This window comes from Mytilus edulis, chromosome 7 (genome assembly GCF_963676685.1).
Source record: "Mytilus edulis chromosome 7, xbMytEdul2.2, whole genome shotgun sequence".
Taxonomy (NCBI): Eukaryota; Metazoa; Mollusca; class Bivalvia; order Mytilida; family Mytilidae; genus Mytilus; species Mytilus edulis.
Genome location: NC_092350.1, coordinates 54,267,312 through 54,282,165, shown reverse-complemented (window position 1 = coordinate 54,282,165; position 14,854 = coordinate 54,267,312). Strand labels below are relative to the sequence as shown.

At 33.0% G+C, this 14,854-nt stretch overlaps 2 protein-coding genes across 2 annotated transcripts; both read right to left on the bottom strand.

Annotated features, from left to right (window-relative positions):
- Positions 1–2,331: 2,331 nt before the first annotated feature.
- On the bottom strand, positions 2,332–7,437 carry LOC139481794 (UDP-glucuronosyltransferase 2C1-like). Its single transcript, XM_071265303.1, has 2 exons — positions 7,372–7,437; positions 2,332–4,903 (listed from the first exon to the last, which is right to left on the bottom strand). Exon 2 carries the CDS (start codon positions 4,708–4,710, stop codon positions 3,202–3,204), a length of 1,509 nt encoding a protein of 502 aa, XP_071121404.1. The 5' UTR covers positions 4,711–4,903; positions 7,372–7,437; the 3' UTR covers positions 2,332–3,201.
- Positions 7,438–10,203: 2,766 nt separating this feature from the next.
- LOC139481793 (uncharacterized) lies at positions 10,204–12,834 on the bottom strand. Its single transcript, XM_071265302.1, has 2 exons — positions 12,798–12,834; positions 10,204–11,919 (listed from the first exon to the last, which is right to left on the bottom strand). The coding sequence occupies exon 2, from the start codon at positions 11,907–11,909 to the stop codon at positions 10,266–10,268; it is 1,644 nt and encodes a 547-aa protein (XP_071121403.1). The 5' UTR covers positions 11,910–11,919; positions 12,798–12,834; the 3' UTR covers positions 10,204–10,265.
- Positions 12,835–14,854: the final 2,020 nt, after the last annotated feature.

Genomic DNA, 14,854 nt, shown 5'->3' with positions numbered 1-14,854 from the left:
GAATTTAGAGCTTCTAATATAATCATGTTTAATAGGTTAAGTGGTTGTCGTTTGGTCACGTCTCACGTAAATTGTTTTGTTATAAATATGACCGATAGTTTTTCATATATTTCATGTTTTTTTAGCAGACTGTACGGCATAGGTTTTTCTTATTGTTGAAAGCAGTATGTTTGCCTGAAATAGCTTCATTTGATTTTTAGAGGATATATGTCTCAATTACAATCATATCACATCCCCTATTTTTATATCAAGTCAGGAATCTGTTATTTTGGTTATACTCGTTTGTTGCTGTATATCATATGTTTTCCTTTTATTTAATTTTGCACATTAATCAGCCCGTTTTGTAATCTATAATATAGAGTTATATGCCTTTTGACAATATATATCTAAATAAAAAATAAGCAATTAAATAAGCTGTTCTAAAATTGTCTGTTTTTGGTCTTTTTGGTCAAATGGTTCTTCCGCTGTTTCACTTCTTATACATCCTTGGCTTTCAAATATTTAAATATTAAGCATTCTAGATGACGAGTAATTTAGAAAATCGATGCAGACACGTCTTTACAAATTATTGAAGTATTGTTTTTATTTTTTAGTACTTAATTTCCTATCATGAGCATCATCTTTCTAGTGTTGCATGCTTCAATTTAAAATACAAATGTAAAGTAATGTTTTACACTGATTCAAAATAGTTCCTACAAAACAAATCTGTGTTTATTTATGATGTTCTTTTCGTCTGTTGATGATTATAAAAACCATTCCATTCAGAACTCCTCCAATATTAGTGAAGGATATAGCCATGTACATAATTACTTCCGGTATGTGTCCAATTAGGGCAGTAATAGAGAATATAGCCAGTGGAAACCATTGCATAAAAAATACAGCGACGAACAGTGACATATTTCTTGCTGTTTTGTGGACACATTTAACTGACTGAGCAGCATGTCCTAGTGTATTTACCAATTCTTTACTTTCCTTGTAAATTGTCATCCACGTGGCAATATAAAGTATGCTATTTACGACGATTACAATGAGTGTTAGCATCGTGGAGTAAAATACCAAGAAATCTACGCCTTTGATGGCAAAAATGATAATATGAAAAAGAAGATGTGGTATGATTGTCAATAAGACAACTCTCCACAAGAGACAAAATGACACAGAAATAAATAATGGTTTAAAGTATGGCTCAATATTGTTAATGGATAAACGAGATTAGATCATCGATAATCTACTATCGTTTCACATTTGCCAGTTTTCAATTAACCACCTAGAGGTAAGTTTGAACCTGATTAACTTTATGTTGATATTCATCGAAAATGATATAATGATACCATGTAACAATGGTGCTACAAAAGACACTTACTTTCTTTTATATTATTTATAGAGTATTTACGGTTCTGAAAACGTTTAATCTCACCAAAGGCAGATATCCTTGTTATATGAAATACATTATAGATATGATGAATTATCTTTTATCAAGACAAGATCAAGGATGTCTCTCTTATGACTTCTTTACTACTGATACAAAAGAATCATGAGATGAAAAGTTGTCATACAGAAAGTTAAAGGAAAATTAAGAAAAAAACATATTTATTTACTGCGAGGTTCGTGTACTTGATTTTATGGTATATCTATACTATTAAACGAGAAGACCTCATTTTGGGTGTCGCTTCTCTTCTTTCCACAATAAATTAATCAACACGCCTATGTGTCCTATAGGTACAGTGCATAGTCGCATTTGTCATCCATTCATATGATTATTCAGATTGAGTTATTTTGGGAGAAAATCGAGAAAAAGGGCATCCGGATATTGTCCCGTCATTGGACAAAATTTTAAGTCAGATTATACTTCCGGTTTGCGTTTTTCTGTATACTTTGAACATACATATACTACGAATAAAGTGTATTTTCAGAATTCTATCTGCTATCATTTTCAAGTTTACTATCCACGGTGGTCACAGAGTTTATTAAATAGAGAGGGTCTGTATACTATATCAATGACCACCATGGATCGATTAGAAAACTTAGAATTGAAAGTAAATACACTTTATTTATATAGTGAATGTTCATAATATACAGATAAGCGCTAAAATTATTCATGTGCACTTTTGATACCTTTTCTGAAATTCTCCAGTCATTAAATCTTTTACAAAATTCATTGATTACAAAAAAAGAAAATGTGATATGATTGCCATGTTGACAACTCTCCACAAGAGACCAAAATGACACAGAAATTAACAACTATAGGTCATCGTACGGCCTTCAACAACGAGAAAAGACCATACCGCATACTCAGTTTTAAAAGGCACCGAAATGAAAATGTAAATCAATTCAAACGAGAAAACTAGCGGCCTTATTTATGTACAAAAAATGAACGAAAAACAAATATGTAACGCATAAACAAACGACAACCACTGAGGTACAGGCTCCTTACTTAAATGTTCATAACATACTAAATGAATATTCATATTGAAATTGATAGAAAACCACACATTGGGAATTTTGGAAATAAAGGAGGAGGGATTAAAAAAAACATTTTCCTGTCCCCAATAACCTATGATTTATGATAATTTTGCTGAAATTCTTCAGTCATTCAATATTTCACAAAATTCTTCCAACAACACTTTACATACTTTAAACTACGCTCTGAATGCCCGCGATTTCGCGGGTGTGTTCTAGTATATAATTATATTAAAAACATAATAAAGAGTATAGATTATTTTACATTAGGTTGCATACTTGTAAAAGTTGAATACTTTCTTTTTCAGAGTGAGTTCTCCATTAAACATAAGAAAAAGAAAGTAAGTGCATTCTCAATTCAAGATTGATTAATTTATCGAACTTTGTGATAACGATAATTGACAAGACCGTCGCGAATCTAAGACCGTCTGATTTTTTTTATATACCGAAAAATGTTAAAAAAAAAGATGAAACAAAGGGATTATCTATGCCATTGGGACATTTTAAATGTACCCAATTTAAAATGTTCGCAACATCTTTTCAAGTACATACGAAACACATGTAAAGATAACTAGATACACTTAAAATAATAGTTTGCTCTCTTCGATAAATTACTTAAACTAAAGTAACTTATTCTTTGTGACCCTATATCTTGAATATTTGATTTCCCATGTATCTTAAATCATTTCATCATTTTGCACCTTTCGAAAATGTGTTCTGGACAATGATATTCATTTGTTCTCTTTACTCCTGCTTGTGCTTTCTTTTAGCTCGGCAACAAATCCATTGCAGACATATCACTGATGATAATCCTATTGTTATAAAAGTAATAAGTACATCTACTAGGTAGAACGAATACCAAGGCATATCTAAAGAAGAATGCCGGAAGTGTTCGTTACCATATTTGGTAACTAGATTGATCCAATATGCAGCTCGTTCAGACGGAGTTTGTGGGCGGCTATGAAAAATGGTAGAGGCTCTCATTATGTTCGATTTAAATTGGTCATTGAAGGCAATATTTCTGATGTTTTTTACTAAGTCTTGAATTGTAAAATGGTAAAAGTCCATAGTTATTCCATAATGTTTTGCTGTAATTACGGCAGCGTTTGCTGGTTGATCCACGCCAATGGGAAACACTATCATTGGAATGCCGTGGTGAAGAGCCTCAAATACACTACTTTTACCTCCATGAGTAATAAATAATTTAGTTTTCGAATGTCCTAATACGTCATTTTGTGGTATCCATGGCAACATCAAGACATTTTTCACATTCATGACCTCTTTTCCTGTGGCAACTACAAAATTCAAATTTGTTACCATATTAAACGCTTCGATCATTTTGCTTAGTGTTTCCGAAGGAAGAGTCTTAATAATGCTTCCATATGAAACAACTACAATGCCATCTGATGAATTCTCAACAAAATCATTTAGTTTGTCAGGTAACTTGATCGCAGGTGCTGCAGCTAGTCCACCACACATGACGACATTTGACGGAACCGGATGTGGAAATTCCAATAGCATATCATTATCAGCAATATACATTAAGGACATTTGTTTTATTTTCTCATTAGAAACTCTTTGTTTTTCAGGTACATATCGTTCTGATAAAGTCTCAAAAGATGGTACTGATGGACGTAATAATAATAATACATATCTAACAGTATTGATAATTCTTTCTCGGAAAGTCATTTTATCAGTAAAACTAGAAAACAGGGTTGGCATGAATGATGGATTAAATGGCACTCTGTTCACTGAAGGGTCAATAAAGGCTCCTAAAGAAATAAACGGCAGGTTTAATTTGTACGCCATGACAGAGTAGCAAAGCGTAGGTGCATAGTCCACAATGGCATAATCAAATTGGTGGGCAGCTAGTTCGTGCACATGCGCCGTGTCATTTAAATATCCATGACAGAGTGCGTTAGTCCCTTTCAACCACTCGGTCAATGCTGTTATTTTAGCTCCTGACATCATTGTTTCTACCATCTCTCTTATAATGTCTTCGAAATAAAATTTATCAAGGCTCTTTGCAATAACGGTTGAAATATTAAATCCATCATTTATCAAGTCAGTGTTCATCCTTGATGCTACAGCAAATGTTATTGAATGATTTAATTTCTCTAATTCCTTCGATATTGCAATCATTGGTAACATGTGACTTTTTGACTGTGCCATAATCGCAATAAACTTTTCTGCGTGTACGTGTACATATTGTTGGTTACTTAAGGACATCAAAAGTAAAAGTATTTTTAGCATTGTTGTTTACCAAATAAAGACAGTTGTAGAAAACGTAATGAAAATATATGTCTTATTCTTCATGTATCAACTTATTATTATCATTCGGTTAACTTTCATCCATTTCTGACACTTTTTGTAATGTTAAACTTGCGTTCTGTAGATCTATTTCCAACAACTTAGTGCATGACCTCTTTGTTGCAAAAGAAATACCCTGAAAAGAAACAAATAGAAATATGTTTATATGAAATACTCTTTAATGTTATTGTTTATGTGTGAATATTGGTATGTGTTTTGTGTGTGAGTGGATCGTGGTTTGAAATAAAGTATTTTTATAAGTATTCGTCACTACGATCTAGCAAAGGTCTTTTATCAAATTTGATTGAACTACAACACGTTTCATTCTGGTACGTAAAATTAAAAAATCAACTGTCTTTAACATTGCAGCTATTACTGAAATTATGTCAATTGAAAACTATCTTTTGTGTATGTACTATTCAAACGTTTTGATGCTTTCGTTTTGATTATTTTTCTACCAAAACTTTTATTCCTGGGGGTTCCTGATTATAGTCATTGATATCAATATTAAAGACTTGCTATCGACCTACATATGTCATACGGTATCTGTTTCCTTTGATGTATGTCTCACCTACTTTGGCCCGACATTTGAGTTTTATTGTCTCGTTGGTTCCGATGAAACGTTATGTCCACGAACCAAAACCAGGTCAAAACAAAGACTTCGAGATTTGAATTGACTTCCCCTCGACCGGCTTAGTGTGTCAGTCTAGTTCAACCCTCCATTAACCTGGGACAGTAGTGTACAATTGTAATAGTACTACATAAGAACAAACTATAAAAATCAGTTGAAAAAGGCTTAACGCATCAACAATTTGTTTCTTAGAACTGAATGCACACAATGAACATGCAAAATTCAAGTATATACAGCATGAAATATAGATCAGACGGACCTAACTTTGATGGAGCAAGGAAAACCCGCTTTCCGATGTATACTGATCCAGAGAAATGGACGTCACACTAGACACCGATACATATAAATGAACTAAAAATGAAATAAAACATTCAAGACTAACATAGCCATGGCCATAGCGACGGCTAACAAATAAAGGCAACAGTAGTATACTGCTGTTCAAAATCATAAATCGATTGAGAGAAAATAAGTACTATATATACCATGGTTCTTATAAGTTAACATATTAAAACAAACGAATCCGAAGCATGATTTTTAAATATGTTAATGAATAAGGCACATGGTAATTTGTAATATAAATAAAATGATTGACAGCTTGAAGACCTTGAACTAAATTATTGGAAATTGATCACGTTATAGTTTTATCAAATGAAATGGAAGCTCGTGCAAGTCACTTGCGCGTAGTGTACATGTAAGATCTTCTGCGGCGTATTTCATTTACTACAGCCCTAGAAATTGTAGAAAGTAAAGAAAAGTCGGACTTTCCCGATTTTTTAGTTTTGCGCCCCGTTTATGATCGTATGGCATTAGAAAGTGATAAAAAATATTAGATTCAAGTGACAAGGATTAAATAATTATTCTAATGACGGTAAGATTTAGTGGGTTTTTTTGTTGGTTTTCAAGGTATCATACAAATTAATAATATTTTACTGGTTGTTCATGTCATTGAAAAATGCATATTTAAACATTTAAAGTGTTCGTACAAACTGCTTTTCTCCCGTTATTTTATAAATTCTATTATTAGATTATTTATTAAATGTAAACACAATTTTATTGATTAAACACTAAACAGTGGCGGATCCAGGGGGCGTAGGTTTGCCCCTATCTGATCGCAAAAAGAATCATGTTAAGTTTTTCACAAATTTTTGTATCCGATATTTATTCCTTTTTCTATAGTTACTCCCCCCCCTTTTTTTTGAACGACGAACGGAATGCTCGTATGTAGTTCCTAAGCTAAGCTTCGCCTTCTTTCCTTTGCATTCTAGTTGAGTTTCATATTTAATTAGCAAAGTATGGTACAACATTAATTTGCATATAATATACAATGGTTTTCCCTCAACACTCTTTTTAAGCAAATTATTTCATTAAAACATCAAAGGAAAGAATCCAATTTATGTTACAAATCTTGGTTACAAGCTAAACGCGAGGAAACACATCAACTCTAACAAGAAAAATACGGAACAACAGAAATACTGAACTGCAACAAAAACAAACGCAAATGCAACATTCATAGCACTATTTGATAACAACTGCCATATTTCAGACTTGGTACAGACCTTAAGAAACAAATCATGGGTTGAACCTGGTGTTGTGGCTAGCCAAACCTCGCGCTAAATAGTAATGTTTAAAAAAACGCGAAAATAACATGACAGGATTACATTACAAATAAATACATGAACAATCAAGATAGAAAAATACATAAATAAATGATATAGCATAATATTTCGCAATGTTAACCACTGAAATACAATCTATTGGATTATCTTTCTGTTGACGAAATAAGCAAAGAAAAAAGGTGATGAAGGGTTCAAAAGAAAAAAAAATCTCATCAAATTTTAGATTCTAAGATACTTGATAAAAAAAACATGACAACATAAATTTCTAAAAATTGAATAATAAAACCGTGTTCAGTTTTATTAGTTTTAAGTCGTTTTTGATTTTCATAAGTAGTTGTTCTCATAAAAAAACCTTACCTGAGCTCGAATTTGGTTATTTACAAAAGGACTGATAACACCTCTTCTTTATCAATTGTATAGTACTTATTAAACATGTTACACAGGGACTAGGTTATCATTTGTAAAATAAGGTATCTATTTATATTCAAGTTGAACGAGTATTTTCAACTTAATTACGATTTCGTTGTGTATTGTTTTATAAACTTGGCAAAAATACTCAATTGCATTTGTACCAATATATGAATATGAATAAAATATTTAACGACGAAAGATTTGTCAACCTTAATCTAAGCGACAAATGCCTTACTTAAGTATTTGTCTTATCTCATTAACATATGATGCATTTGGGAAAAAGGGGAGGGCTAGACGGGATTTTAACCATATTGTTTCGCTCATTTGAGATGCATTATACGACTTTTACACCTACCAAGTCGCATGTTTAGACTGTTTGAGGAACAAACATTCTAAGGGTATTGCGTATACAATGCAGTGTCCTTAAATCTGTAACTGTATGCCTAATAGGTAATCAACTGTCTCATGTACTACAGAAGATAATATGGACAACTTTAATTTCCAAGCAATTGTTATTTTTTTTATTATCAACACTTTATCAAACATCCCTCAACTGGAACGAAACTTCAACGAGGTCTTATCATACAGCTTAAAACCAAATATCAAACCAATGTAGGCCTTTACATAAAAATAAAGTGCAAACATAAAGTGCTTTTCAAGTTTATACAGGTAACAAAGAAATTCAAACTCGATGTGTAACTTTTCTGAATCGGTGCCAAATATCACACAAATTGATATGAAAAGTGCAAAAAGTGCAAAAAACTCACATAACGGACATACAAATAGACGGACGGAACGACGAACGGAATGATCGTATGTAGTTAGACGGACGGAACGACGAACAGAATGCTCGTATGTAGTCCCTTTTATTCACATCCCTAATTAACTGGGCATTTAAAAAGTCGGAATACGAGTACATATGTTCAAACTCTTTTAGATCATTTTTTAGTAGCAATAAACAAAAGAACTATGTCAATTGGACATGCTTTGATACTATTTATGCACTTGAATTTTTACTTGATAACATTTTTGTTCGTTTTGGAGATTCCGTATATCGTCAAGTTATTGGAATTCCAATGGGGACTAACTGTGCACCACTTATTGCGGACCTGTTTTTGTATTGTTATGAGTTACAATTTATGACTAAAATTAGCAAAGACCCATCAAAACAACATTTGATACAAAAATTTAACAATACTTTTAGATATTTGGATGATATATTGGCTCTAAATAATGACGACTTCAGTATGTATACTAAAGAAATTTATCCTGTAGAACTTACTTTAAATAAAGCTAATGATAACAATGACCACTGCCCTTTCCTCGATCTTGATATCTATATCATAAACGGGAAGCTTAATACAAAAATTTATGATAAAAGAGATGATTTTTCATTTCCTATTGTTAATTATCCATTTTTAGATGGTGACGTTCCCTTGTCACCATCTTATGGTGTTTATATATCCCAACTTGTACGATTCGCTCGTGTATGTAACAATGTATTAGATTTTAGCGAGAGAAATTTATGTATTACTGAAAAATTATTACACCAGGGTTTTCGATATCACAAACTGGTCAAAACATTTACTAAATTTTATCACCGGTATAAGGAAATAATTCGTAAATATAACTCAACATGCAGACATCTTATACGTTCAGGTATTTCACATCCAAAATTTTATGGAAATATTCTTTATAAAGCACAAAAATGTCAGTATTCTCCTCAGAAACTAACAAAACCTTTAAATAGACTTATTAAAAGGGGATATAGTTACGATACTGTTGTCAGGTCATTAAAGATTGCATATTTTGGCTTTAACATTGATTCACTGATAGGGTCTTTGCATCGGAACTAAACACATTTATTTCTAAAAAAACAGTTGTTGGCATGACACGGGTTATGTTCTTCTCATATATTTTATGATAGTATGATACTAAACCCCCAACGGGAGGGATTGTACCTGATATTCATATGATGAAGACATAATCTTTCAATCAGTTTAATTGAGGTCTGGAGCTGGCATGTCAGTTAACTGCTAGTAGTCTGTTGTTATTTATGTATTATTGTCATTTTATTTATTTTCTTTTGTTACATCTTTTGACATCAGACTCGGACTTCTCTTGAACTGAATTTAAATGTGCGTATTGTTATTCTTTTACTTTTCTACATTGGCTAGAGGTATAGGGGGAGGGTTGAGATCTCATAAACATGTTTAACCCCGCCGCAATTTTGCGCCTGTCCCAAGTCAGGAGCCTCTGGCCTTTGTTAGTCTTGTATGATTTTAAATTTTAGTTTCTTGTGTATAATTCGGAGTTTAGTATGACGTCCATTATCACTGTACTATTATGCATATTTTAGGGGCCAGCTGAAGGACACCTACGGGTGCGGGAATTCTCGCTACATTGAAGACCCATTGGTTGCCTTCGGCTGTTGTTTGCTCTATGGTCGGGTGGTTGTCGCTTTGACATATTCACCATTTCCTTTCTCAATTTTACCTTTTGACTTCGTCAGTAAGAAATGATAAAATGGGATGTGGGGTATACGTCAGAAAAAAGGGCAATTAAAGCAACATTCCAGCAGCGTATTTGAGAGGGATTTGTGTTTCTCTAGCATCAGCAATATGTGTTGTTCTTTGCGCTTTTTAATTTTTCTGCGTGTCTGTTATATATACCGGTAAAAGTCTCGTCTATTATGAAAATCATATTTCAAAGTTAAATATTCAGTCAAGTTTCTGTGTTAGATGATTTTTTTTTAATAAAAAATCTAATGCTGTAGCACAGATTATGCAATGTATTAACACATTCAAAAACTTCAGTTTTCAAACTCACTCAAAATGGTACTAGCTTGTCTTGAATACGGATATTGTTTTACCGTCATTATTTGCAATGTAAATCTTAAATCTTTTCTTATTGTAACAAAATGCAAAAGGCTTGCACAGATTGTCTTTCAATAAGATATCTTCAAGTGTTCCAGAAGATGTGAGTTTATGAATGTTTTGTGAATCGCGTCCAAGGACGTATATGTTGTCAGCATCATCTATTTGAATATCACGTGATTGACGAAGATCGGGAGAAGTATAAGTAAAAACAGTATTTCCATTTGACGTTATGCAGTAAATTTCATGATTGAATGAATAACAAATGTTTCCATTTGAGCAAACGGATATGAATCCAGGACAATGATCAACTTTTTGCGCATTTATTGTTCTTTTGAAATTTCCACATAAGTCTAGGACATGTATCTTTCCTTTAGCTCCTACAAATATCTCATCTTTTGTTGCAGAAACACCATCAGTTCCTTTTTGTTTTAATTGAATCTGTTTTGATATTTTTCGTCCATTTATGTCGGCGAACAGTATGTACGAATTATATGCACAAGACACAACAGCAGTGGTTGTTTGTGGTATTGCTGATATATCCCATGGATCATATGGACAGCAAATAGATGATAGATAGGTGTCGTTTTCATCACAAAAATAAAGTTTTTTCGTAATGACATCACAGAAAATTAATGTGTTATTGTCGGATATTGTGATGCCAGTTGCTCCTTCCAATTTTTCTCCTTTCAAATCAATGTCGAAGAGATGGGTGATAGAGGTAACCTGACGCTTCAGGACGACTGGTGCCTGTGACTGCCGCTGCTTGTTTGTGTCAATCGAAACGGAACTTGGCGTGTACTTCCATTCTATTGAACCAAGATCCGTTAAATTTTCTATCGAGACACTTTCGACGAACCAAAGACTAGTGTCTACAAACGATTCGGTCAGCTCTTTAACTTTGTTTTCAATGACATCCAAGATAGGTTTAGATGAATAAATTGAAATAAATGCTTGTTTTTCAGAACCATGATCTCTTATAAATTCTAACACTTCTTTTTGTGCATTTGTAGATGCTACCAAATCACCTATATCTTTCTCCTGTCTTTTAATACCAGTGACATTTTTGTTTTTTAGTTCGGTTAGTTGATAAATGAGTGACTCTTCTAAAGAGTCCAAACGCTGGATGATATTTTCTTTTATTTTTGCTATTTGATTTCGAATTTGTGTTTCTTCTTGTTCAATTCGACTACCATTTTCCTTTCGATTGGTGTTTAGTCTTTCTAAAGCTTCTAATATAAAGCACAACTGTTCTTTAAAATTCAGGAACGTCTCTGATTGTTTAGAACTCTTTGATGCAATATCAATTGATGTGACGTTCTTGCATACTCTGTGATTTGTTGGCAAACATTCCTTACAACATACAATATCATGATCTACACAAAAGTAGTCTAAAGGCAAATGTTGATGCATTGAACAATTATTGGATAGATGAATGTTCTTCGGTAATTTACATATCTCAACCAAATGGTGACTTCGTGACATTTTTTGGACTTTATGGGCTTCTGTACATTCGGAACACAGTGTTTCTTCACATTCGGTACACCATTGGAAGGCTGTTTGGGTCATACTGCGTGCAGTACATGGTTCACAATATTTTGCTATCATATCTCCAGATCTACAAAATTATGAAAATAGTGTGCTTATCATTTTCCGTAGGGATTCTTCTAAAATACACAACATGATGTTTGTATTACTTAATGTTTGTAATATTATCATAATGATAAAAAAAATCTGAAAGTAATCAGGAAGGATGCAGGTGAAAAATTTTTATTAAAGTTCATGTTGTTATATTCTCGACACTAGATACCGTTGGGATACTGCAACGATAAAAACACCGAATATGAGTTTTAACATAAACGGTTCCAATGTGTTCTGCTCAAGTTGCGCATTTCGACAATCAATGTCTCTTCAGTGATGCTCGAGGCCAAACATATCTAATAAATCCAAAGCTTATTAAAACATGTAAAAAGATGAGGAGAGATCAACAAAAAAGACAAATAAAAGATAGCCACTGCCTGGCAAGGAATCAGAGTGTAACTCTTGAATAAAAAATCATTTGTTTTATATCAATTTTGAAGTCCTCTTTAAAAGTCTAATAGATGACTAATGAGGTATTTCACCTACTTGATACGGAACTATACAATTTAAATCAATTTGTACAGATTATGTTATCAAAGGCGGAGTGTAGTGGTGAGCGCAGTGGACTACAAACACCAAAGGTTCCTTGTTCGATTTCCGTTCCGGGAAGAACAATTCAGGGACTGAATGTTTGGCTCTCCCTTGACGCCATTTGCGAGTATGGTCTTGAAAGTCTGTCGGAATGGGACGATAACTGGCTGGCCCATGTTTATAATGTAATATCCCGACAAACTTGTAGATTTCGAAAAAAGGGCATGCAAATGGCGCTACAAAATTAAACCGTTTTCATTGTCTTAATTTTGAATGCTAATTTGTAAAGTATTGTAAAGTATTTGTTCTGAAAATAAATCATACCTGAGAACTGTGTCAGTTGGTTTTACATGAAGGACTGATAAAGACATGACATTATCAGTAATTAAGTACACAAGTATTTAATGTACCTGCGAGAATGATGCCAATGACAACATGGTTTTATCTAAATTTTTGTATGAAAATGAGGCGAAAAAAGTATTCATTACTGAGTTAAAAGATATTGTGCTATATGTGTCTTGTGATGACCAAAGATGAATCAAAACTTGACATTAACATTAATAAACAATGAAAAAAATCCTTTCTATGCAGTTGTTTAGCAGAACAGAAAACAGATTAATAGGGAAAAAATATGGGATGCTTTAAACATATGGGAATCAAAATCAACTACTGATTTACAACCTTCTAATCTTCAAGCACGCGGGACAAATGGCGGTGTTAACATATTTTGGGAGAGCTATAAAATCACCTTATCGCGCACACAGTCAATCCTGTCAAACAAGCTTGTTATAATGTATTGAAAGATACAAAATTTAACTACCTTCAGTTGCTGAATAAAGTTTATTTGAGAAAACGTCCACTTGATCAGCTGTAGACACTTCTGGAACACCTATGTGTTCATAGTGCTTCGATGTAGTGTGTGTTGATGGATATGTATTGTATTGCTGTTTTTAAGATTACAAAAATTATATACAGTCAGTACAAGTAAATTTTTAAAACATGATTTAATATCAAAGATGGAAATAATACAGAACATATAGAGAAAAATCTACAGTACCAAGAAATAAAAAGAAAACGATGGAAAATTGTCTTTGGTTATAACATAACACAGAAAACCACAACAAATATCTCTTTTCAGTTTTATATACTGCATGCTTAGCTCAAAATTACCACGACATCAGAATCCGGACTGCAAAAAAAATTAATATATGCAGACTTATTCAAATATCTGCTGCAATAAAAGAACTTTTTAAACATTATAAATGTTTCAGACGAATATTTCTTTAATGTTTCAATAACGTTTTTTTCAAATTAGGGGAAAATTCTTAAATTATGAATGTAATTCACTCATGCAAAGCTCGGATTCCTTGTCGGTTTAAGAAATACACTTCGTTCTTGTCGGATTTTCAAAAAGCATGAATCCATCACTGATGAGACATCGATTGTCGAAATACGCATCTGGTGCAAAAAGAATGGTATCGTTTATGTTTTAAACATAGTTTATTTGACAGACTTGAGGGTTTTTTGTTCATACTCAATGATCATGTCGCATCACTAATACATATTAAATTCGAATCTTATTTACCTTTTCTTAAGATGCTTGTTTCCGTCGTGTCGGCTTTTAACGCTAATTGCACTCAAGGTACGCATGTTTTAAAAGACCAAAAAGTGTATGTCCATGAATGTACCGCACATGATTCATAATGTGTTTTGATGATGGTGGATAGCTGATAAAGTCTAACATTTAATTTAACATGAATATCAACCCTGATATTGTACTAGAAAGTAAAAACACAAAAACACTCACCCGGTGAGAATTCAAAATGCATAATACCTATTCGTATTGCAAAATTAAAAACTCAAATACGAACGAATGGAAAACAACGGTCTTGTTCCTGATTTGGAGCAGGCATTTCCTCCGTTTACAGACGGATACATTTTTGTTCTATTTACACATTATTGAATAAATTGTACAGTCCTAATACTCTAGCAATAGACTCTTGTATTATGTGTCTATACATAAATATTTTAGACATTCTGTAACGACCTAGAACTAACATGATAATTAGTTAACCGTATGTATTTATAATGGATTGGGATACAAGTTATTACAACTTATATTAATCTATTTCCACTTTGCGGGTGCAAATGCTGCTATGTAGCGGCATAAGCTTGCTCTTTTTCGAAATCTACAAGGGTGTCTTTTAGGTGCAAGAGATATTGCTCTCTCGTAACACAGGTCAGCAAATTGGCGTCCTCTTCCAACGGACGATCATCGTTTACCAAAACCATACTCGCAAATGGTGTCAATTGAGAACCGAAAATCAAGTCCCTGAAATTTTCACTCCGGAACGGGGATCGAACTAGGGATCTTTGTGTTT